Source organism: Taudactylus pleione, unplaced genomic scaffold (assembly GCF_031769625.1).
Source record: "Taudactylus pleione unplaced genomic scaffold, aTauple2 ptg000179l, whole genome shotgun sequence".
In the NCBI taxonomy this organism is placed as follows: domain Eukaryota; kingdom Metazoa; phylum Chordata; class Amphibia; order Anura; family Myobatrachidae; genus Taudactylus; species Taudactylus pleione.
This window is the reverse complement of record NW_028284581.1, coordinates 16,374,685-16,400,017: the sequence shown is the minus strand read 5'-3', so window position 1 is coordinate 16,400,017 and position 25,333 is coordinate 16,374,685. Positions and strand designations below refer to the sequence as shown.

The following is a 25,333-nucleotide window of genomic DNA, read 5'->3' as shown; positions in this document are numbered from 1 at the left end:
TGGTTAGAGGACTGCACATGCATTAGAGACGCAGTGCGCATGTGTCTCCATACAGCTGCAACGTCTGTCGCTGTGCTCCGTAAGCCGCAGTATGGTTGGCATGCTGCTGGCAGTGGGGGGCGGCAACAGGGAGTGTCCTAGAAAACGGGGATGTATCAACCTGTTTTCTGGAATCTGAATCCACCGCTGCGTCCTTGGACGCAGTTTCACTGGCCTCGGCAGCGTAGTTTTGCCGGACATCCTGTCCTGAGTAACCTGAGGGTTATTCAGATGTCCAATGGGCCAGTGATGTTTGTGCTGTGGATTCGATGCTGCATCTTCGGACACAGCCAGTGGATCTGAGAAGCCAGGAGTAGGTGTCTTTTTACAAAAGACGCCACCTGCAGCATTAGCATATGCACTCAGATCTGCTGCGGCCGAAGACGCAGCACCGAGAGCTTGCAGGGAAAGTTTGCATGTTTTCTTTAGCATGATTATAATTATAAGTAAAATAAAATTTTGTAACCTATGTTTCTATACATTGTCTGACTGCATAATACTTTGGTAAAGTGTGCCTGCTGTTTCCAGCTCTCTAGGGAAAGTTGTGCTTTATACATGTATTATTGTTGATTAAAGTTCTGCTGTACGCATTCATTCGGTAATAAAATATGTATTGAAGCAAGTTAAACAAGCTTATTTTATGTGTATATGTTAAAAGGTGTGAACGCTACTTAAAATGTGTGTATTTTGCTTTAGTTTAACTTAGTCTTTTATAGCGGTATAAAACTATAAAGTATACAACATGATTTAGTGGAATACAGTATCATAAATTTTAATTAACATATAGTATATGTTAAATGGCACTGCTTAAAATGGTTGGAGTCGGACTAATTTAAACTTTCCTTTCACCTAACATGTTGCCATGTTTACTTGCAAGGCTATCTCCCAAACACTATACTGTACACCCGCCCAGGATTTTGTGCAGAGCAGACGTCTCCGCACAGTCCAACAAAAGCAAACCATACTGTTTGATTGAAAAACGTCATACTTAAGTTAAAGTCCATGTCCCTTTCACCCATGTTAACCGTACATTTTCATATCTGAAGAAGTGGGCAGTGTCACACACGAAATGCGTTACATTGATGGAAACTGTCTTCTACATTCTACTTCGTTATTTTTTATACTTTATAAAGTGAAAATACATTTGGTAAAATGATTCTTTACTGAAGTAGTCTTGTTCATACACTTTGGACATATTTAGTCCTATTGGAAAGAGAACTTTAGGACTAAGAACCCTCTATACTATCATCTGGACGTTGTAAAGAGGGAAAACCTATCACTTCTTGGCTTCTCCCTCATCTCCCAGTGGCTGCAACATCTACTAATAAACCTCTAACCACAGACATTGCACCTTTTATTTATATAGAACTCTTCCAATCTGCCCTTAGGTGATTTTAATTAGTACAGGTCTCTGGCATTGCTGTCTACATTAGAATGGGCGCTATTATTGGTAATTCCTAAATAAATTGATATAATGTGGTGGTAATGTGGTGGTATAAGGGAGGTGATGGTCCCATCTGATGAGGTTCACCTTGATGGGGTAGATGGGCAAGCCAAATATGTGCTAAGAACATTATTTATACTCCAAGTTAATTGTAAAGTTTATCATAATTGTTCTGATTATGAATATTCTTAGTTCAACAGATGTACAGAAGTCTCAACAGATGTACAGTCCAGCCCCCCACCCCTTTTTTTTCCTATATATAGACAGATGTGTCCACATACATCTATCCTCTGTGCGCTACAAATCGCATTACACATGAGTACCGTGTGACTCTGTAGCGCTGAGCATCTTTCAATGCAACTTTTTACCTTTAAACTCATCTTATTTACCCAACAATGCAAATGGATAGCACAGGCCACTTCTGCTGATTAAAATGATATGCGGTATGCCTATGTTCTGTGCGCGACTGCAGGTGTATCTGCATACGAAACGCTACGTTACAGTGTCAGCAGCTGTGACACTGTGATATGCATTGAGCTTTTACCAATGCAATTTGTTGCACTGGTAACATATGCTGACACATGAGAATTAGTTCTTCCTCTGTTCAAAAATTTTTTACATAGTGGTGGAAAAAAGGACTCAAGAAAACATTCAGACGATTCTTATGGATAATGCAGGTGTTAGGGGCTGAAAAGTGTATTAACAACATAGTAACAGTGGAATTGAGCAGTTAAAATGGTCAGTAAGATTAGTGAGTTATTTTCTTAAATTCAGGATTTAAATTTGCTGCTTAACATAGACAATTATTTGTTTTACTCCTTGGTAGAGGTCTGCTGCCATCCTGCAGTTACATAATTTGATAGCTAAAATGCCAGCCAGTCACAGGCTTGTTATGGTGCCAGATGCTGCAGTATTGGACCAATAACCTGAAATTGCCCGCAGTATCACACTCTGGGGCCCATTTATCAACAAGTTTTATCATATGCAATGAGTTTTAAAATTCGTTGCATATAATAAATAATGCTCAAGCCATCAGCTCCCAACTGTCATTTTTCAAACAGATGTCAGTTAGGAGCTGATTGGCTAGTTTTAAAACTTGTTGCCTATGATAAAACTCATTGACAAATGAGTCCCTTAGTCTGGCCAGCATAACTTCTGCCTCCCTATTACAGTAGGCAGGATCCGAAACAACATCTTGCTCAGAAGTACAGTGATAAACGGAGAATGATGTTATATTGTATTTTCTACTTTCTTTTAACAAAAGTATCCTTGAAAGTCATTAATCTTGCACCAAATTGTGGGCCTGATTCAGATGTGGAAGAAAGAGCGATCGGTGCTGCGTCTTCAGTAGTAGCAGATCTGAAAACTATGTAAATGATGCAGGCTTTGTCTTTTAAATTGAGACGCTCACCTGTGCCGCCTCGTATCCACTGCATGCATTCTGATCACCATTGTAAAAATTGCGGTGGTTATCGTGCATCTGACCAACCCTAAGATTGCTCAGAATACCCACCTCACTAAGCTGTTGAGGCCAGTGAATCTGCATCCAATATGCAGCCACTGGCTTTGGCACACCTCACAAACATGGCCGACATCTCCCGTTTTGTGAAATGCTCCACCCCCAGCCCCCAATCGGCACTGGGGTCTATCACACTGCAAGCAAGTTCACAGAGTGACCAGAGCCACAACAGTATCACTGTAAATGCAAGTTAGTAAAGGAACATACTTAAGTACTCCTAAATTATGGGACCAGCCGTAACATTCTAAGTACCATGGAGATGGAGCTCCTTTGCTATTTTTCAAAGCCATTGCATTTCAAAAACAATGATACCCTGTTCTATTTCCCAGTGCACTAAGAAAAAAAGTGAATTCCCTGTTTCACACTTTTCCTGATAACTAGTATTATTTTATTTTATCTCACATTGCATTGTTCCATCTTCTGAAACATATTTTATTTATCTTTAGATAAAATACATGCATGTCTTTTGTTTTCTGTTTTACTAATCTGGACATCTGTCATCACTTTTTTTTTCCAGAAAACTATAACTATGCATCTTCCAATTTAAGTGCCAGCCTCTCGCTTGGTGTGATGAATTCTTCATTATCCGCTCCATGCCATGGTCTTCAGTCATTAAACCCAGTCATTCCCATTATTCCATCAGCAAGTCATTCATCCGGATATGGAGGGAATCTTGAGAGTGAAGCCTCTGGATACTACTTGTCTCCGAACATAAGGCCTAATGGAGCTCCATTGGAAAGCCCTAGAATTGAAATCACATCATGTCTGGGGATGCACACTGGCAATAACCAGTTTTTTCATGAAGGAGATGTAGAGGAATCAATGCCTAATTCTAAACGGGCACATTCTACCGCAACATTGAACTTGCCAAATGTTGAGACTTACCGAGATCCATCTTGCTTGAGTCCAGCAAGTAGTTTGTCTTCCAGAAGCTGTAACTCTGAAGCTTCTTCTTTTGAGTCAAATTACTCCTATCCATATACTTCCCCTCAGACCTCCCCATGGCAGTCACCATGTGTATCTCCCAAAACCACTGACCCAGAAGAAGGCTATCAGAGAAGTATGGTAGCCTGTACTTTGCTCAACTCACCCAGGCATTCCCCATCAACATCTCCCAGGACAAGTATTTCAGAGGAAAATTGGCTCACTGCTCCAAACTCACGTCCAACATCTCCATGCAACAAAAGAAAATACAACCTTAATGGCAGACAGACATCCTACTCACCACACCATTCTCCAACGCCATCTCCTCACAATTCCCCCAGAGTTAGTGTCACTGATGAGACCTGGTTGGGGAATACTCACCAGTATACAAGTTCTGCTATAGTGGCAGCCATTAATGCTCTCAGCACTGACCCCATAGACATGAATGATGGCATTCCAATTAAGTCCAGAAAGACAGCAATAGATCACACCTCAACTATGTCTCTTAAAACAGAACCCATTTGTGATGAGCTTGGCACATTGTCACCAGCTGCTGACTTGTCACCAGAAGAATATTCTGGATTCCATCACATCAGGAAAGGGAATTTCTGCGATCAATTTTTATCAGTTCCACAGCATCCTTATCAATGGGCCAAACCAAAGAACATTTCCCCGACATCCTACATGAGGTAAGACTGTAATAACAATTCTGTAATACACTAAACATTAATTTGTAATACTGTCCATTAAATCAATATTCCTGCCTTTTACCAAGATAGCACACACACGTGCATCCCAAGAGGTGCACTGTACTATTCTGAATATACCACAACATTAAGACAGTGCAAGATAATCTAGCAAGTTGTGGAACTGCAAGTCCAAGAATGTCATGCATGCTTAACCTTTTTAGCTAGGTTCCAAAGACATGTAACCGTTTTTAAACTGTTAGATCAGTGTTTCCCAATCTCAGTCCTGAAGGCACACTAACAGTCCAGGTTTTAAGGATAACCATACTTTTTATCACAGGTGACTTAATTAGTGTCTCAGTTATTGTGATTTAACCATCTGTCTTCAAGCATAGATATCTTTGAAACCTCGACTGTTTAGTGTGACTTGAGGATAGGTGTTTGGGAAACACTGTGTTAGATATCTGTTTTATTTAAATGTAATCCTGTGTTTTTGTCTGTGGTTTCTAGATGAAATAAATATTCCTGCTCCAAGTAAGGTACCTATGGATGGAAACTTTACATTGCCTCCTTTGCATGATTGTCAGTCCCAGTATTATTCTAGGTTATAGTTCTGGGACTGTCAATCAGCCATGGTCAAAGCATGACTTTCACTCTTGGCAACAAGGGAAAGAGAAGCATTTTTAAATACATACCTGGTTAGCTGCACTGATATTTACATTCGGTTCACACCACAACCAACACAAGTGTGAAATGAGCTTCATTACTGTGTGCTATTGGGGGCCCTGCTTCATCCACTACCTAACTCTGTCTATGAATTCCTGCCTTCCTCCTTTCCACTCTACACTTGATGACATAACCCCTCTCACATGCAGCCTTTTTTTTACTTACTTTATCTATTTAACACATGAGTAGACAGGTCACTGCCTTCCACATAATCAGCTCACTCATCTTCTTTTCCTGTCAAGACTAATAAACAGGATACACTATTACTATCACAGTCAAACAGGTTAATTTCATCTACACAAGCTTACCCATATAAAATGCCTCATGTTTGTCCCACATATGAAAATAAGATATACAATAATATCCTGCATATGATGCAGCTGTGATATATAAGATTCTTTTATGTATAAATTATACTGTATTTTGTTTTATCATTTATTATTTTTAAACTTTAATATTTGAGTTCTGGAAATATTTTAATCAATAACAGTTCTGAGTATTAAAATAACTAGCCATTAAGTATATTCTAGAAAAAAAAACCTTAGACACAGATGGTAAAGGCTGTCAATTTAAACAATGAGTTACCATTTGAATAATGCTGGGACTATAGATCTTACAGTATATGATGTATGAGTAACATATGAAACAGATAAAGACATTGGATTCTTGAGTCAGAATTAAGGCATAGACATTCCACGTCTCCAAAATATAATGTATCAAATTTTAGACAGGTTATTATCCTATTCTGTTACCACTGCAAAAGCCCTTTTAGAACTGAAGCTTTGTTGGCTTCAAAAACCACCTCATTCCCCATGGGGATATTTTCTGCATATTTCCTATTAAAATCCCAGTAAAATATAAATCTCTATCAATGGATGCAAGAAGCATTGAGTTGACTTAGTTCCACTGTAACACTGAAAAGTAATGACTTGCAGGCTCCCTAGGCAGTGAGGGGGTTAAACAATGCAGTTGTCATGAGCAAAAAGCGGAAGTTTGTTGTATGGCTATATATTCGCCCTTGCAATGTTTCATGCTTTTTCAGAAGCCGAAGTGTCAAATATTTACATTGCTCTAATTGATCTTACTGCATTCCACATCTGGGCCTCTGACTCATGCAAACAAGAATCTTAAGACCTAGCATGTGGGTATATGTGAGAAATGGTTCCATTTCATGTTCTCATCACAGTCTCAGTGTATACATATGTATAGTCATCCTACATACAAACCAAATGATGTTTAATATCTATCAGTAATTAATATAATAAGATCCTGTTGGTATAAACTATGTCACATCATTTGTGTTTGCATTCTGGCTGTGTCTATTAGATCAACACTAGTCAGAAAAATATCCTTATTTTACACTTGTTACATAGGGAAAAATAAATATTTCTCTGCCCATTTTCTTGGAGAGTCTGAAGGTAGAACAAAAACTGAGGGTTCTGGTGCCACTTCTGTTTTGAGGCCACTTTTATTTTCGCGGCACTTATTCATTTTTTCTTTTAGTGCCTGACACTCTTTCAAGATATAAGTATGTCCAACTGAGTAGGGGCCATTTTCTCAATAGTTGTGTGAGTGCAGGCAAACGTTCATTTACATTTTTCTCTACCAGTGAATATACCGCATGCAGTTTTAGGCTATCACGCCTGTCAGACTAAAAAGTAAATAATTAAGTCAAGCCAAAAATACTTGTCCCCTCTCTAACTTTCCCTAGCATCCCAGCCCTCATAACATTGTGCTTGGTCCCTTAGGAGGGTCTTGAAACAATTTAGGGCCTCTCCCTCATCTACATAGAACCAGCCTTTTGCTGAATAGCACTGACCTTCCCTAGTATTCCTTACCACTGGGTACTAGGGTAAAAACAAATATTCGACTGAAAGCTTTAAACTGGCGGCAAGGCTTGTAGGGTTCAATACAATTAAATGCGAGTTGGGTCCTGTGAGCAGCTCTCATGGCGAACTCGCACTGCAAATTCCATTTGCAATCCCATTACACTCACATTTATTTTACAGAGGAAATTCAAATTTTTTTGTGTGCACCCTCTGAGCAGGTGAATGGTAGGGAAAATCTTTATTCCAAGGTAAAATTGTCAAGAGACAGTACGGAACCTCTGGTACACCCCTCCCAATGACCTTGAAGCTGTTTAAATAGCATCATTTGTCCAATAAAGCACAGGTTCTCAAACTCGTCCTTAGGACCCCAAACAGTGCATGTTTTCCAGGTCTCCTCACATAATCGCAAGTGAAATAATTAGCTTCACCTGTGGCTTTTTTTTTAAATATGTCACTGAGTAATAAATACACCTGTGCACCTGCCAGGAGACCTTGAAAAGATGAACTGTGTGGGGTCCTGAGTATCGAGTTTGAGAACTACTGCAATAAGACATGCCCCTTTCAGGTGAATATCTCTTAAAAGCTCAATGGTGGGTTAAATGATGTGGGACAGGTATATGGGTGTGTAAATGATGTGGGGACAGGTATATGGGTGTGTAAATGATGTGGGACAGGTATATGGATGTGTAAATGATGTGGGACGGGTATATGGATGTGTAAATGATGTGGGACAGGTATATGGGTGTGTAAATGATGTGGGACAGGTATATGGGTGTGTAAATGATGTGGGACAGGTATATGGGTGTGTAAATGATGTGGGACAGGTATATGGATGTGTAAATGATGTGGGACGGGTATATGGATGTGTAAATGATGTGGGATGGGTATATGGGTGTGTAAATGATGTGGGACAGGTATATGGGTGTGTAAATGATGTGGGACGGGTATATGGATGTGTAAATGATGTGGGACGGGTATATGGATGTGTAAATGAGGTGGGACAGATGTCTTGGCAGGAATTTTTTTTTTGACCTTGCAGATGAGAGGAAAAAGTGTTAAGTACAACATTTTACAAACTTGTATAATAACACTGAAAAAGTACTATACATTTTTCTGTAATGGTGGAAAAACTTTAATTTGCTAAAAAACACTTGCTTGTTATCATTTTTCCACTATTAACAAAAAATGCCCAAATCAGCCAATTGACACCTTTTAAGAACCTCCAATACTTTCCTTATGGCCACTAACAGCCTTCTATATGGTCCTGCTATCTGAGTTGTCACTTTTTTGGGATCCAGGGTGGTTTCCCAACTTTTTCATGCACTTCTCCCAGGTTAAATTTTGTACAAAAGTCGTGCACCCACACCACGAGTATCACAAATTAGTATTTCTAAATGGATCTTGCATTTCTCAGGTGCTCGCATTCTTGCGTTGTGCGCATATTTCATGAAACAAACTCTTTCCCAAACTCAATCCTAAATGGGTTGAGCCCGTAGTGTCACAATAGTGATCAATTACAGCTGACCACTGAAAACAAAGTAAAAGCCCCTTATAAAAAATTTCACCAAATACATGCAATCCTAAAACCTTATTATCTTGGTCTGGTGTAATCCCAATAGTTCTATATAGTCAAGTACACATAGACCATAGGGGGTAAATTTACGAAAGTGAGAGTTTTTAGAAGCGGAGATGTTGCCCTTAGCAGCCAATCAGATTCTACTTAACATTTAACTATCACCTTCTAGAAGATAATAGATAGTATCTGATTGGTTGCTATGGGAAACCTATCCACTTCTAAAAATGTTCACTTTAGTAAATTTACCCCTATGAGTGGGGTGTTAAACTAAAGAAAATAACTTTGGAGCATTTTCTTAAGGCTAACATCCATGAGGTACTGGAAGAAGGATTACGGAGTATGGGCCTAATTTAGAGTTGTACGTTGTTAGCATCGCTGCTGCATCTCTAGACATGTCTACGATTCCAACATATACTAATGCTGCAGGAGGCATCTTGTGTAAATAGACGTCTCCTGACTGTTTCTGCGATCTGCTGCTGCCCAATATCGGGTCACTATCGCGCAGCTATCGACCATTTGAGTAAGCCTAAACTTACTCAAATCGCCACTGGAGCGACTCTGCCCGGGCCAGGAAATCAGTGTTTGAAGATGCAAACGCTACCCCTGGCATGCCCAGAAAACTCTGACTTCACTCCCCCATTTTCTGGGAACTGGCTGTCTCCTCCCTCTTCCCCCAAATGGCCACAACCTGTAAATCATGCTGTGGCTTACGGGGTACTGTGTGCGATGGCAGAGGACTCATTCTGTACACATCTATGAATCAGGTCCTATGATTATGCATGATGTTGAGGTAGCCTTGCCATATCAACCCTTTAATTTGGGATATGTATGAATTACACTGATTCTGTCGCTGGCTGACTTCAAGTCTCCATTTCATCTGGTTTTAATCAGTCACAGATCCTGTGAAATTCACATGTCCAGAATTAAAGGGATGATATGGCAAGCCTACATTTAGCTCTTATCTTGTAAAAAAAAAACCTTAAAAATAACGCTTGAGGCTACTACAGAGCATTGCGACTAATTAAATTGGCCCCTATGTGTCTAGTGTATTGAGTAAGTGGCTGAACTCTGGGGGTCATTCAGACCCGCTCGTGAGCGGCAGTTCGCTCGCAAGTGGGTCGATGTTCCCCAACTGCGCATGTGCACGACGGAGGGAGCTCCGTCGTGCGCATGCGCGAGAGCCGGCGAGCGACGGGCTCTCCATCGCTCCAGGTCTCTCACCAAAGGGGGCGTGCTGTCGATGTTGATTGACAGCACGCCCCCTTTGGTGGGCGTGCCTGCCAGACGGAGGCGTTCCCAACGCCTACTGTCTCAAGCCGGCCCCACTGACATCACTAGTGATGTCAGTGGGAGTGATTTTGGCTCTGATAGAGCCAAAATCACTCCAGGGCTTGTGGCAGCAAGACCCTACCGCAGGGTCTCCGTCGCAAGCCCGATGGTCGCGATGGTCAAGACCATCGCGACCATCATCATGGACGCTCGCTATAGCTGTGGGTGGTAACCCACAGCTATGCGAGCGTCCATGAGGACGCTCCAAAAAAAGGTAGGAGGGCCCTGATTCAGAGCGAGCGCTCTGGTCAGAGCGTTCAGCTCTGAATCAGGCCCTCAGTCTTCAACAGCTGTCTGCCAAGTTCCACTACTGTAGCATGTATAGAAGGTAGCAGGATGTTGGAGCCCAAACCATACTTACCCTCCTGGAAGCTACCGATATTTTGTGTAGCACCCCGGGAAGAGCATCTGGATCGCAGGATGGGGTGATAATTACCCTGCCCCCTCTATGTACCTGCGAATCATGAGGGCCTGGCTCCATGAAGCAGCAAGCTGCATCCCCTCTATGGGCTTCTCCTGGAGGAGATGAAAAATGTAGGTTAAGTATGGCCCAAATGTTTTTTCTTCAAACTGAATTAACAAACTACAGTTTTAAATATGTCCATGTGTAGTGTATTAAAATATGAATTCTATGTGGGTACTTGTGTACTTTACGGACTCAATGCAGAGAGAACCCAAGTGTCATGCACTCATTATTATTGTCAATCATGGTAATGTCTAAATTCCTTTCACGGAGAGGACCCTGACGTCATCAGCCAGTGTCCAGCGTCATTCCCAGTGACCAGCGTCATACCCTACCATCCAAGTGGGCATGGAGGGGGAATATAACCTTGTGGTGAGCTTAGCGAGCCACCGAGCCCGAGAGGGGACAACTTTCTTCTTTAGGTGGGGACAACTTTCGGTACTTGTGTACGTAAGGTACACAAGTACCAGTTAAAACATTCATTGGGTTCTCTCTGCAATGAATCTGTAGAGTACACAAGTACCTTTATGTGTTATACCTTTGTCTTTTGCGGGCTAGTACAGAAAGTGAAAAAAGGTAAACTATATATAAACTGGTAGCTGACACAGAGGAAGAAATCTCCAGTAATAGCGATGTATTACACTTAAACTACTATATGTCACAAACAATGCAAAGATTGTTTTACAGTTCCTTGGATGTTTGACATGATGTTTTGACATGATATTGAGCAGCTGCTTTTTGCACATTTGTGAAGTATATTAGTTTGTGAACATTTAAGACTCATTCTTTATAAATGGCAAAATAGGTAAAATATGGTGATTTTTCTTTGTGGCAAAAAAAATGATTAATCTATAAAACCATGACCAATTTATATGCTAAGTGCAGAGAACAATCCATACATTTCAGACCCTCATAGTTTCATCTTGTCAATCAAAATTTGCTGTTTCACAGAATCTGGCTGTTAATTAACTCACACAATTTATATGTGAAATAAAATTCAGATAAGTAATCTCATATTATGAAAAAACAAGTCCTCTATAAAGTTAGAATTATTATATAACATGATTAAAGTGCTTGGCTCCATTAACATTAAATACATTATTACATGGAATTCCTGGGCACTAAATAGGAGCAAAGGGCATTCTGAGTTTCTATGTAAAACATTAAAACGAACTCTCACATCCCCGGCTGCTGAGACATATGCCAAGCCAAGGTGATAGAGGAGGCATAACTAAACTCGGGGTGTGGCCGCACCAACTCTTTAAAACTTTGACTTAAAATACTATACTTTGCGGTGGATGGCACCTAGAAGGGGGTCATTCCACCTCGTCCATGGCATGAACTGGGACCCCTCTAGACTCCACATATGAGCCTGGGTATGGGTAATCAGTACCATCCTCACCCACACTCGGTGCCCATGCTCACATCAATAGGAACTACAGGTATTGCAAATAAGTCATGCACAGACTGTTTTCACCATTGCATCATAGAGCGTTCCATCATATAAAGGGTCACTAAACATAAGATGCTGAAAAAGTCATAATATTAAATCAACCAGGAAGGGGCACACATTTATGCATATGCCATATTCCTGGTTTGGTTGTTTTCAAGCTTATAAATATTGATATAGGTGTCCTATTTGGTGTAGAACCGGAGAGGTTAGTAATAGGCATCAGCGGATGTGTATTAAAGCTTAGGCTACACAGATATCGTTAACTAGAGTTATAGGTTTATTAAAGTATCCAGCATTACTGTGGTACTCACAGTAACAGGCAGCAGAGTATAGCAGCTAACGGCAGAGGACCATCCAGTCTTGCGGTAGCAGCAGTAACCGGTACAAACAATGAAGGTCATGTAGGAGCTATGTACTACACAGCTGTGAAGTACTGTGGTGCTCGGACACAGTGACAAGATAGCGCTGTGCATGAGCATGAGCATCCTTGGCGGCCATCTTGGTAAAGGCTTTACTAAGCAGAAGATGGAGACCGCACTGAAGCGCACTCCTCTCCAACATTATCTTCAACAAATAGTGTTATTGTACATTACAATGAGCAGAAATATGTTACGTTTTAGGTTTGTACCCTGCAGAGGTTGTACTACAGTCTTTTCCCTCAGATTTGTTTTGTATATAATAATGTACCTTAAAGAATCTGATATCCTTGATATCCTGTTTACATTTTGTGTACAGTTAAATAGTTGTTATTGTATATGTTAGTAGCAATACTAACAGCTGGCTAAAATCTTCAGCATCAATCACAATTTTATTTTCAATATCTTCAGTGTAGATGAGCCCCTGAAAGTTTTAAACATTGCAGTACATATAAATGTGCAATATATTATTATTTTATGTAGCATGGGGCAATGGATGCTTAATTGTGTGAGTTAATTAACAGCCAGATTCTGTGAAACAGCAAATCTTGATTGACAAGATGAAACTATGAGGGACCTCCCCTCCGTGTTGATGACCCGGGTGCTGCAGGCCCAGAGGTGTTAGACACCACCTTCTAAAGTTGCTCCTCCACCCCTCACTGCTAAGTTCTTACCTTGGAAGAAGGGTGTGGGGGAGGGGGAAAGCATCTTCTGGTCCAGAGAGTGAAGTGCAGGGCAGTAATATCATAGCGCAAAGCCACTCACCCAGCCCATCACTGACCATGACAAGCAGCAGTTGGTCACTTCCACAGGTAAGAAGCAGCTGGCTACTTCTCATACATGTCAGCGGACTTTCTGTGTGTGGGGTCCTGACAGGGCAATCGGGCGCCAGTGGTTAGGAGTCCCTTATAATACCGACGGAGTGACAATCATTCATTTAGTATTTTTAATGGAATCAGTATGTATTACCGCCGGCCGCATGGTTGATCTCTGTTACACATTATTTAAATTGGACACTGTAGTGTTCTCCTAAAAGACAAATGTAGAAACTATATTCTCACGACCGAATACTGGCAATCACTTGCTTGGCTTATAAGTTCAAGTCTAAATATATTCTTTTAATTGTTTAGATGTTTTCAGAACTACGCGTGTAAACATTTAGGTAATTAATAATTTATATAGAAATAAAAAAAAACATGATTTTATAGTAATTGACTGTCATCTAGTATAGCGTCCATTGCAGATGTTCTAGCAGCTTAATAAAGAACAAAGAGCGTGTAAGCTGACTGCTTACAGCATTGTAGGGCTGTTGATATTAATACTTGTAAATAAAATATGATAAAATTATTATCTTAGTGATTATGTACATGTGCTGGAAACAGGGCAATATTAACATCAGTGTGCATGGCAAACTTGTACAAAAGATGTGTTAAAAGATATAGGCAGGAAAGTCATTACAAGAGTCACATAAACATATACTTATGGTTTCCAGCCCTGGGATTGAAGGTCAGGAAATCACCACTTATGGCTCACCAGATCTCTTATGAGTAGCTGTCTATCATTGCTCTAGCCCCTAGCTATGCACTGTTTTGACAGCAATTGCTCTTATCATTATTCATGTAATGACAAAGTGGGACAAATTACAATATTGTAATTATTTAACACTTTGGATTCAAGAGGTTAGGTGAACTTTAGTGATAACTTTTTATATTGTCTGTATGATAACAAAAAGCTTACCTCTGCTTTGTACATGCTATGCATTTATACTGTAAATGTATAACACGGCTGTATAGAATGTTTTTTTTTTCTAATAAAGTGAAAATACACTCTTCCTGATGATCTAAAGACTTTGCTGTGAGACCCAGCATGTACTAAATATGTTACTGCCCAAAGCTTATTTCTACTTCTAGAATATATGTTATTTAAACACTTTTGCTTTTAGCAGGCAGGTTTTGCAATGTAAATATATACTATAAAGGGCATCCTATACATACACACAGCAGAACCATACATTTTCTGGGATGAACTGATATATTTCAATATATAGCCTATGAGCCCACTACATATCAATGACTTCAGTCCACTTTTGGATAAGACCATACTTGCCAACTCTCCCTCATTGTCAGGGAGACTCCCTGAAATAGCAGCAATCTCCCTGTCTCCCTGAAGAGTCTACCAATCTCCCTCATTTCACCTTACCCCCTTTATGAAACTGTTCTATAAAAGAAAAAACAGAGATATATACATTCAAATGGGATCATTAGTATAATTTCCCTGCATTGGTTATAAGGCACAATGATCCCTATGGTTACATGTATTTTCTGAGAAGTATCAGTGTGTTTTCATCAACAAGTAGATCTTACTAACTGCTTTGGGGCTCATTTACATGTGGATGTAAATCAATTTTATGACATGCCTCTCAGATGTAGCAGTACACGCCCACTTTACCGCCGCGCTCATAGGTGCTACTATCACAATCTCCCTGAAATGCTTTTTCAAAAGTAGGCAAGTATGGATAAGACCTGAGTATCTTTCCTACCCACCACATTCAGCTATTAGGTAGCTCTGTGCTGCTGCAATGCAATAACACTTTTGGTCCATCAGCTCAGACAGAGGGAGTCCATTATATCTCTCCTATAAGCTTAATAAAAGCATTTGTATGTAGTTCTATGAGAGAAGACTTCCTTACACCAAATTGCTATGTGGGTGGGTGGCCTGTGAGATAGACAGGACTTTGAAAAGAAGGATTGTTTTTAATGACCATGATCATTCATGAGACATCACCAATATTCATGAGAGACTGGTTATAATTGAGGTGATGGGCTGCATTTATTAAAGGGTTTGTCCACTTTTAGACAACTTTTTAAAAAAAAAACCTTTACCCCGCTGCATGGCACAATAAACATGGAGGTCCTTCTGTGGAGACCCCCCTCCTATTAATTGAAGCTATTCATAGCCCACAATAGAACTCTACTTTATAAGCCTATTTTGTACCATTAGCTGTCTAATTACTAATCTGTTTTGATGCATATTTGTTCAAAGACCTCATTTAGCTTTTTAATAATCGTAGACTTAAATTACAGATAACATCAAACCAATATAATATGCAGTATATTATTAGTTTAAGCTTAAATATTCATAAACAAAAAATGAGATGTTATAATTAGTTTTTTTCTTTTTAAATTTTACCAACCACTGGCCTAAGTTCTGTTGCCGTAACAAACTTTGGAAGCCATAGCATAGAGGATAGCCAAGGTGTCTAGGAGTGACCCCGCCTGTCTCCTCTCCTTTCCTTTTACATTAATGGCTGGCTGCCTCCTCTTCTTCCCATGTACACCTCGCTTCCTACTCAGAGACAAATAGAAATCATCATTGTTCCCCTTACCTGTCACTAGAATAAAGGACCTATTTCAGACCCACTCGCTAGGATGCGTTCGCTCGTAGCTGGCCGATTTTCGCATTCTGTGCATGCGTACGCATCGCAATGCGCATGTGCGAACCAGTGCGAGAGATCGGGAAGCGTTTGCTTGCTGCGCACAGACAGCCCAGCAGAGTGAGTGACAGGAGAAGCCATTTGTGGGTGGTGACAGTGGCTGGCTATTGACAGGGGAGTGGAGGTGCGAACGCAGGTGTGCCTGAGCGTCTCAATGCCGTTTCAGAGGCGTGCATAATTAACAGGCAGTGTCATAGTACACGTCACCTGGTTGTATTTAACACTGAAGTGATCTCAGTGTTTGCGGTAGAGTATGGTGCGCCACAAGAGCTGCGATCGCATCCGATGTTACCCGATGTACCGATGGTTGCATACACTTTCTGGAGATGACGTGCGCAAGTGGGCGTCTTAAGACAGGCTGGTGGGCGTCTGCATACACAAAGCGATCGCACGCCAAGACATAGTGGGCGTGCTTATGCCTTGCCGTGCGATCGCCTGCCTTGCTGTGTGTGCCGGATTTGCATACGCTCGGTGCGAGCATACGCATCTAGCGAGCGGATTTGAATGAGCTCCAAAGACCCTACCTGTGGAAACTACATGATAACTCAAGACCCCAGTTACAGCTATCCAGTGATAATCAGCAAAGGGGTCCTGCTGGGTTACTACAGTTAATGGACCACATAGCAGCTTGTACCTCTGGTACTCAGGTAGTAACACCACTGTCTACAGTTCTCCTTAAGTTCTAGTTATTTATATATTCCCTTTTAATGTATAGGTTACAAAATATTGTTTTTGCACCCCTAATTAATTTACAATAGTGTATTCCCTTAAAAGGAATCTCTGCTAAGAAAAAGTGTTTAATAGAATACATAGATCTAGCAGTGTCAGTCAGGGGTGCCAAGAAGGGGGTACTAATTGCCTGGGCTTATTTAAGGGGCCTGGGACAGCTGTGCAGGGGAAAGCATGCACTTGCATTCTAGTTTTCATTCACTTTTTAATTTTTTCTTGGATGGGTGTGGACACGCCGCCATGATTTGGTCTTTCCTCCATCACCCGCCAAGCCTCCCCCACCACCAGGGCCCGTCATTGCTCTCTTCTCAGCCTTGGTGTCAGTTTATTACACCACAGAGTGATTATATATATGATCTGTCCAAATGACCTTTGTTTATTCCAGAAACATAAGAGAATACCAATTAAGTGATATTTGAGTTGTCTTTACACGGGAATTGAATTATGCGCCAGGTTGATACATGGATTTGTTAAATAGCTGCAAAGCATATGTATTTTTATAGCATTTTGAGTAGATAATATGCACATTATATACTGCCCCTATTTTCAATTTAGCATTACTTCCACTTAAAGATAAGATCCCATTTGACAGACAGGATGCTTCAGATCATTGACATTTGTTTTCTAGGAAAATTCTGGCAGTGATGAGATTCAGTGGAACGAGCTCCATACTGATCCTGATCATACAGCTTTCCACTGTTGTGGTCTCAATATGTTTCCTGCTCTCATTCAATATGTTTCCATCTGACCCTGGTGACTTTTGCTCTGGGCCATAAAAAGCCAATACCAGTGAGAAATTTAGGTTATTTTGTTAATCAAAATTTTTAACTAAACTTCCTTCCACAGTGAGAGTCCATCAACATAAATGTTTGTAGCATTTTTTAAATAAAATTGTATACGTCACTGGGGTCAAAGACTACGCAATGGAGCGATCTTTCTATTTTCTTTAAAATAAGAGCTGGCAACTTTCCTCTTCCTGTTACACTTCAATGTTCTGATTTATTGAATAATGATCATTTCTGACAATACTCATACATTAATTTATGTGTATTATTTGTGTATATAAATGTTATATTTATATACAGGTTATTAGATTATGCTTGGTAAGAGACAGTTCTATCTGTTTTTTTAACGTGCCTGTAGAAAATTGCTATGTGGTCTCTGTGATTAAAACACCTGTTTCTGTATTGGATCAAATTACACCTGAGTGATCCTTTTTACGTGGCCTGTCTAACAAGCTGGGTTGATCAGTGACCTATACAGAGATTGATGCTACATATCATATGGAAACTTTTTGCCTTGATTCAGCAGAACCTATTTTTATTGGCAATACAGGCAGTGATCTGTTTTAGTCTAAAGTAGAGATGTGCGGGATCGGTTTTACTCTGATCTCAAAAACGGCATTTTATTGTCTATCAGCTATCACGTGTTTTGGACAGCCAATAAAATAAATCCAAACTAATCCGAACTTACGATAATTTTGGCGTAAAGAACCAAGTAAATCCGAACCCGCTCATCTCTAGTCTAAAGAGGTACTTTTACATTTACACGTGGACTTTGTAATGAATGCATTCGTTTTTATTTTTCTCAGTTCGATTTTGTGAGATTATACTATCAGAATTTTTGTGACCAAGTGCAACGTTTTAATATAGGTTTTTTTTAACTACTACTTTTATTAATTGCATGAATTGAAACACAATCAGATTGAAACGGTAACATCAATAAATACTGTTACATTTAATATCTTAGCGGCAGCATTGTCTCTTAAGCTTTCTTTTGAATAGGTTTTGAACACAGCACTGTTTTATTTCTTTTTCATTTGTTTTTGGTTGGCAACCTGTTAAACAGCGGCTTGGTTCAGTTAACATATTTTTTAAAAATATTCGGTACAGATCTCCTAGTCCAGTGCCTTGGGTGGTTATTGGTTTGTTCTGTTTAGGTAGCTGGCCTCATGTGTTTTTCAGTAAAAATGTAACATTTAGCTTGTTTAAAAAAAAAAACTGCCCATTGAAGCTAATGTGTTAAAATCCCCTTAAGGTTAATTCTTCAGAATATGTAGTGGCTAGACTTGCGTTGCTCTCCGCTGAAGCAGATGCACATAATAGGCTCTTGTTAATGAAGGGTTATATGGAGGGAGATGTGAGAGACATAAACTGCAATAGGCTGGATATTTGCAAAATTAAAGCCCGGTGTTTAGAAGCTATATCACCTAGAACAGGATAGGGTCAGTAGCTGGATAACCTACAGTGGAAAATTAACAAAGGTGAGAACATTTTTACAAATCGTATCTGTTCAAATTAAATGCAGGCATCATCAGTAGTTATTTTTTTAGGCTATAAATGCGCTTTGTAGTCATGCTACAATAACAATAATGATAATACTACAGATAATACTACAGATTGCAGTAATATTATGCAAATATTATTGTAATGTGAGTAGTGTAACTTGGCTCTTAGCATTGTACTATAACTACAGGACACCCAGACATTTATTGTGCTTATTATGTGTAATAGGTATTTTGTCTTCACAGTTGAATTATGACTAATTGTCTACTTTGCAAACATTATAAATAAAATTCAGTGATTCACAAATTCCCATCATGTAAGTAACTTGTAAAATGTCTTACCCTATGGCTACACAGATGGTTTTTTTTTTGTTCGCATTTTATTATTAAACTTCAAAACAGTATTTCCCTACGCTGGCACGGCTTGCCTGTATTCGTTTTCAAAGATCTCAGTTCCATGGAGAAATTTTAATATGATACTATAAATTGAAATGAGGTTTATTTATAAAAAAATGCAAGGTTTTGAAATGCTTACTTAATGGTTGCATTTTATTACATCCTTTTTTCTCTCTATTTAATTAGACAACTACTACTACTATTCCAAAAAGCCCGCTGTTATTTAGTGGTTCTTTAAGGCACCTTATATTTTATATTTAGCCATCCTTTGCCTATTTTAGCTATAAACCTAGACTGTTAATTATTTCATCGAACAATCAGGAAACTTCAGTGCTTAGTATGAAGAGGTTAAAACATGCGTGTTAGTTATTAAACACAAAATGTGAACTATATTTTCAGATAACTTTTTGTTTCCATAGCAAATTACAAGGTCTATTACATGTTATTTTACTTAAAATAAAACCTCATTTAATGTTTAATTAAACTTTTTCCTTTTGTAACAATCAAGCATTAATATAATGTTCTTTTGTGTTCACTTTCCATGTATTTGGCATATGATGAAAAATGTAAGGTGGTACCCCTCCCCCATCCCCATCCCCCTACCCCTGCCTAGTGCTGATGCTCTGTGTCTCACATCCCATCCGGATGCACTGGGCATACGTGAGATCTCGCAAGCATCACGAGATCTCACGTGCAGCCTAGGGCCCGGCAACCACCACAGCCAATGACAGTGCTGTCCCTGCTGTGATGTTAGGCTGTCGAAATCGTTAGCTGCAGTTGTGTGAATGGTCGGTGCCACTTACCGTTCATACATTTCCTGGCACATCAGCGCACTCTCTTGTAGATAGCAGCACTGATAATGACGGGGGCTTTCCCATCATCTCAAAGACATCCCCACATTAGTACATGGGGTAGAAACTATATCAATGCACATAACGTGCGCTGATACCACTAAACCCCATAACGCCGGATAATACATCTTCCCCAATGTTCCAAGCACTTAGCTCCTAACAGTTTACAGGCTGTGTTTAAAAATTGACAGTTAGGAGCTGATTGGTTGGTACTTTATATATCTCCAAGGCTTAATACATCTCCCCCTAAATGTGGAAAGAAATAGGTCTCAGAGGTCCATGTTTGTCAAAATGGACTGCAGTTGGCGTGGACTTCTGGGTTCAATACTACCTTTGTCTCCTGTAGAAGAATCATTTCATTTATTTAGCATCTAAACTATTTCCATTGCAGCCATGCAACATCTGTCCCATGTTGCATGGTTGGCTTTCTAACCCACTCCTTAATAATCATGCAATGTTCTGGACTTCTGGAGATACAATATGATTAGCTGAAATGTGTAGTCCTGATTTATGGACCCTGAAAAGTCAGAGTTTACACAACATAGAGGTTTGACCAACAGTGGGAGGACAGGGCACAGTTTGAGCAGGTTTGGGGTATGGTTTATTTTGTCCTGATTTTGCATGTCATGTTAAATGGAAATCAGGAAATATGTTCCCATAATGTGCCAGAACTTGTGATATGTTTACATTTTTGTGCAAGCTATACTTATGTTATCGGCCATTTCTAGCAATGTGGCTAAGAAAGATATGCATCAAACCTTGGAGAGGGATAAAGTACCAACCAATCAGCTTGAAACTGCTATTTTACAGGCTGTGGGGGAGATTTATTTATTTATTTAATTATTAACAGTTTCTTATATAGCGCAGCAAATTCCGTTGTTCCGTTCCGCAGATGTACTAAGCTCTGGAAAGTGATAACTGCCAACCAATCAGCTCCTAATGGTCATCTTACAGGCTGTGTTTGAAAAATGAGTTAGGACCTGATTGGTTGGCAGTTTATCACTCTCAAAGTTATCACTTTCCAGAGTTTAGTACATCTGCCCCTTAGCTTGAAAAATGACAGACACTGACTGGTTGGTATTTTCTCTCCAAGGTTTGATACGTCTCCCCCTTCGGAGGCTGACAGCATAGTCCTCAGCAGCGATTGCTAAAAGGAAGTCTGCAATGTACAGGAAAATATCTCCTCTCACGTTCAACTCTTGGTGGCAACTGGAACTGGTTGAACATTGGTGACACGGTTCATGAGTAATCGGGAAACTTATTTGCTACAGTATAAACAGTTTGCCATTCTATTTTGAAAAGTGTTTTGTTGCTGCTGTTTGAAAAAATTGACCTCTCAAAACCAGATAGATAAATTCCGCCTGTTACATAATATTTATCCATCATCTGCTTGCTTGCTTATTTATTAATCCTTTTGGTCAGTCGACAAATACAAACCTTTCGATTCATGGAATGGAAAACAATGCACACACAATTTCCATGGAGTTAAGCAGTCTGATAGCCAGAGTACCATCAGCTGCTCAGTGGTTATTCATCTTCATGAAGTGGAAAGAGGTTTTGGCTGCTTCACAGAAATTTAAATTACTTATGTTGTGGCATTAGACCTATTGATGAAATTTTAAATGTAAGATAGTGAAGGATGGACTGCTAATCATGGTCTCTAAAGTAATAGTGCCAGATTCCTGTGGTGTGGGATAATACACTTTGTGTTAATATTTAATAGCTGTTCTTTTCCATTACAGTCCCTCTCTGCCTGCCCTTGATTGGCATCTGCCATCCCAGTCAGGACCTTACGAACTGCGCATTGAAGTGCAGCCCAAATCTCATCATAGAGCTCATTACGAGACGGAAGGAAGCCGAGGGGCGGTGAAGGCCTCTACGGGAGGACATCCCATTGTGCAGGTATGCATCTGATACCACACCATGTTTATCCTGGCATTGAGTCAGTAATGCTCATTGCGCTCTACACTGATGGGGAACTGATGGGGAAATTGAGTTCCCAGAGATGTTAGAAATGTAGACATTTTCTGTTATAAATCATATTTTGTGTATAATAAGATGTAAAGATTGTAGAGTCACTTGCCAATTCAATTAAATAAGTATAAAGTATAGATGCAATGAATGTAGCTGATGCTCACAGAGAAGCTATTTTGCCAGAAACTGTTTCCTCCTGCCTTATGTTTTAGCAGAAGACCACATCGGCCCCGATAAACCTTTAAGGCTTATTGCCTTTTACTGGTCTAATTACCTCAATCATTTCCAATTTAATTGACACTCAATGTAGGATCTCAGCTGATTTGATGGTTACTCAGGGGGAGGTTCCCTGTGCAGAATTAATAAAGGACAAACATCTCGCCAAACATAAATATTGGCTTCCCACTAGTTATACTTAATGGTTATATCGCAAGGTTTTTATGTCATTTCAGTGCATCTCTAAAATGTACAAGTTCCTCTTAATTGAAAAGTAAAATCAAGTTGGATAACTTAGGCTATGTGATGCTGAAACAGAGTGACTGAGTTACAAAGAGCCTGTTAATTTACTGAGCAATTCACCACAGACGGTCACATTTATACAGTATGGGGGTGTCTGACTGCACTTCCTATTTAGTATATCTGCAGCCTATTCCTAATCAGGGATCCCTCCCCCAATGGGAACAATACAAAGCGAAGCGTAGGAAAATAACAGGGGTGCTACCCTTTGCCTTTGTATTAGTCACATAATTTTGTATGTAAACCAAATTTACATGCATGACAGAGTTATTCTAAGATATTGCGTTCACTTTGTCGTTACCAGCACAAAGTTATCAGGTTCATTTTGTGATACTGCAGTGCGTCTGGCAGCTATAGAGCTTAGTTATGTGGCTTTTTATATTACCAGTTCAAATTGCATTTGCTAGTGATACAGATGGAGTGAGTTCATTTCAGACGAAAGGCATGGCAGTGTGCAACACATTCCTGTACCAGCTATATTGAGCCGTCCATTGTCCCCATGCCATCATGTGCAACTTTACACTGTTAGTCTCAGACTAAAAACAATCAAACGAAAGGGTCGCCAGGCACAAGAGGGTGCTTTTTTTTTAGAAAAAAAATAATAATAATGAAAACACAGATATAGAAAACTTTGGGGTATATTTACTAAAGGTCAGTTTTAATCTATTTTTGACTGATTCAAAATCGATCAACGATGTTGTGTTTCTAGGACTAAATCACACATTTAGGCCCTCATTTAAAGGCGGTCGGAGGATGCAAGCGGTCGCTCAGAAACTGGGCGGCCACTTGCATCCTGACCGGCCGCCTCTGTTGCGGTCGTTAGGCTGTGGGTTAACACCCACAGCTCTAACAACTGCTTGGGTGATGGTCGCGATGGTCAGAGACCATCGCGACCATCAGGGTTTACGACGAGACCCTAGGGTTGGGTCTCACTTGTCGTAAGCCCCGGAGAGCTTCTGGCTCTGTCAGAGCCGGAAGCTCTCCACTGACATCACTAGTGATGTCAGTGGGGGCTCCCCCAAACGCAGGCTTTCCCATGGGAACACCTCCGTTTGGGCTGTCACCCCCCCGGCCCGCCTTCCAAACGGGGCGAGCTGTCAATCAACATCGACAGCTCGCCCCCTTTGGAAAGAGACTCGCTACGACCGGCGCTGCCGGTCGTAGCGGGTCTCATGCATGCGCACGAGGGAGCCGGCTCCCTCATGCGCATGCGCACTGGCAAAATATCGAGGCGGCCGTGCGGTCGTAGACCGTACGGCCGCCTCTGAATAAGGTCCTTAGTCCTATCAAAAATCGTCTGTTAGTAAATGTATGATTTAACCACAGAAAAACAATATGTTGATTGATGTTGATCAATTTTAAATTGATTAAAATCAACCTTTAGTAAATATAACCTCTATAGTAAACTTTCATCATTTTTCTCATAAATCAATAAGGTGTCCATTCATTTATTGTGACAAACATAATAACCTCTTATGCTAAGCTTAACTTCTAAAAGAAATAACGACACTGACAACAGCTGCTTGGTTCGAATCAGAATTGATGTATTTATTAATTGCAAATTTGTTTTAATGAAAGAGGGTGGCAAAAGAAGGCGCTACCACAACCCAGCTCTAGCTAAAATACCTCTTACCACACAAATGGGGGACGACTAAAACGCCCGCTTTCAATATGCGTAACCTGCGTTGTGCAAGTCTCACCGCCGCTTACGTTGGCACAGTCCGGACGCTTCAGCAAAGAAAATGCCCAATCGTCCAACCCGCATAGGTAGGACACACTCGCCGTCCTTCAAAGGGGCAAGAGCCCCACAGCGACCGCTTACGCCACATGTGGCCGCTGGTTAGTAGCACCTTCCCGCCCACTGGTTTAAGATTGTTTAGTAAAGATGAACAAAACAAAGACAAACACACGGTTTTTGGGTAGGGAGGGAGGGGCTTCCAACTGAAAAAGAGGCTGAACCTATTCAAATTCGGCTTCAAATACCGTGTTTCCCCGATAATAAGACACTGTCTTATTTTTTTTTTTGTTAAAAAAAACACCATAGGGCTTATTTTCGGGGTAGGTCTTATATTAATTATCATTGACAGCAGTGCCCCTTATGCAGGCCCCCTTGTAGAAGTGCCCCTTATGCAGGGCACCCCCTTGCAGGCCCCCTTGTAGAAGTGCCCCTTATGCAGGCCCCCTTGTAGAAGTGCCCCTTATGCAGGCCACCCCCTTGCAGGCCCCCTTGTAGAAGTGCCCCTTATGCAGGCCCCCCTCTTGCAGGCCCCCTTGTAGAAGTGACCCTTATGCAGGCCCCCCCCTTGCAGGCCCCCCTGTAGCAGTGTCCCTTATTGCAGTGCACTTACCTGACTCGCCGCCGTCCGGGATGTCGCTCTCACTTGCGCGCTGACTGGATCTAACATGATCCAGCAGGCGCGGCCGCACAGGATCCTCAGCGCGCGGGTGACGTCATGATGTCACCCGCGCACTGCATGACTGGGAACGCTGGTCTCTGCAGCGTTCCCAGCTCAAAATGAGATTCAGGTAGGTCTTATTTTCGGGGTAGGGCTTAATTTGGACCGGGTTACAAAATTAAGGGTAGGGCTTATTTTCGGGGTAGGTCTTATTATCGGGGAAACACGGTAGCAAAACCTAGATGTACCCGCCCCTATAAACCCTAATTGGCTGACCGAAAATTTATAAA

The 25,333-nt window shown here is 40.7% G+C and overlaps 1 protein-coding gene across 3 annotated transcripts in view; it reads left to right on the top strand.

Annotated features, from left to right (window-relative positions):
• Positions 1-25,333, top strand: part of NFATC1 (nuclear factor of activated T cells 1) — a 199,392-nt gene that overhangs the window by 15,716 nt on the left and 158,343 nt on the right. For all 3 annotated transcript variants that reach the window (XM_088475900.1, XM_088475899.1, XM_088475898.1), the window contains exons 3-4: positions 3,520-4,615; positions 21,900-22,059. In XM_088475900.1, coding sequence (XP_088332026.1) covers positions 3,520-4,615; positions 21,900-22,059 — 1,256 coding nt within the window. The remainder of the gene's footprint in view (positions 1-3,519; positions 4,616-21,899; positions 22,060-25,333) is intronic.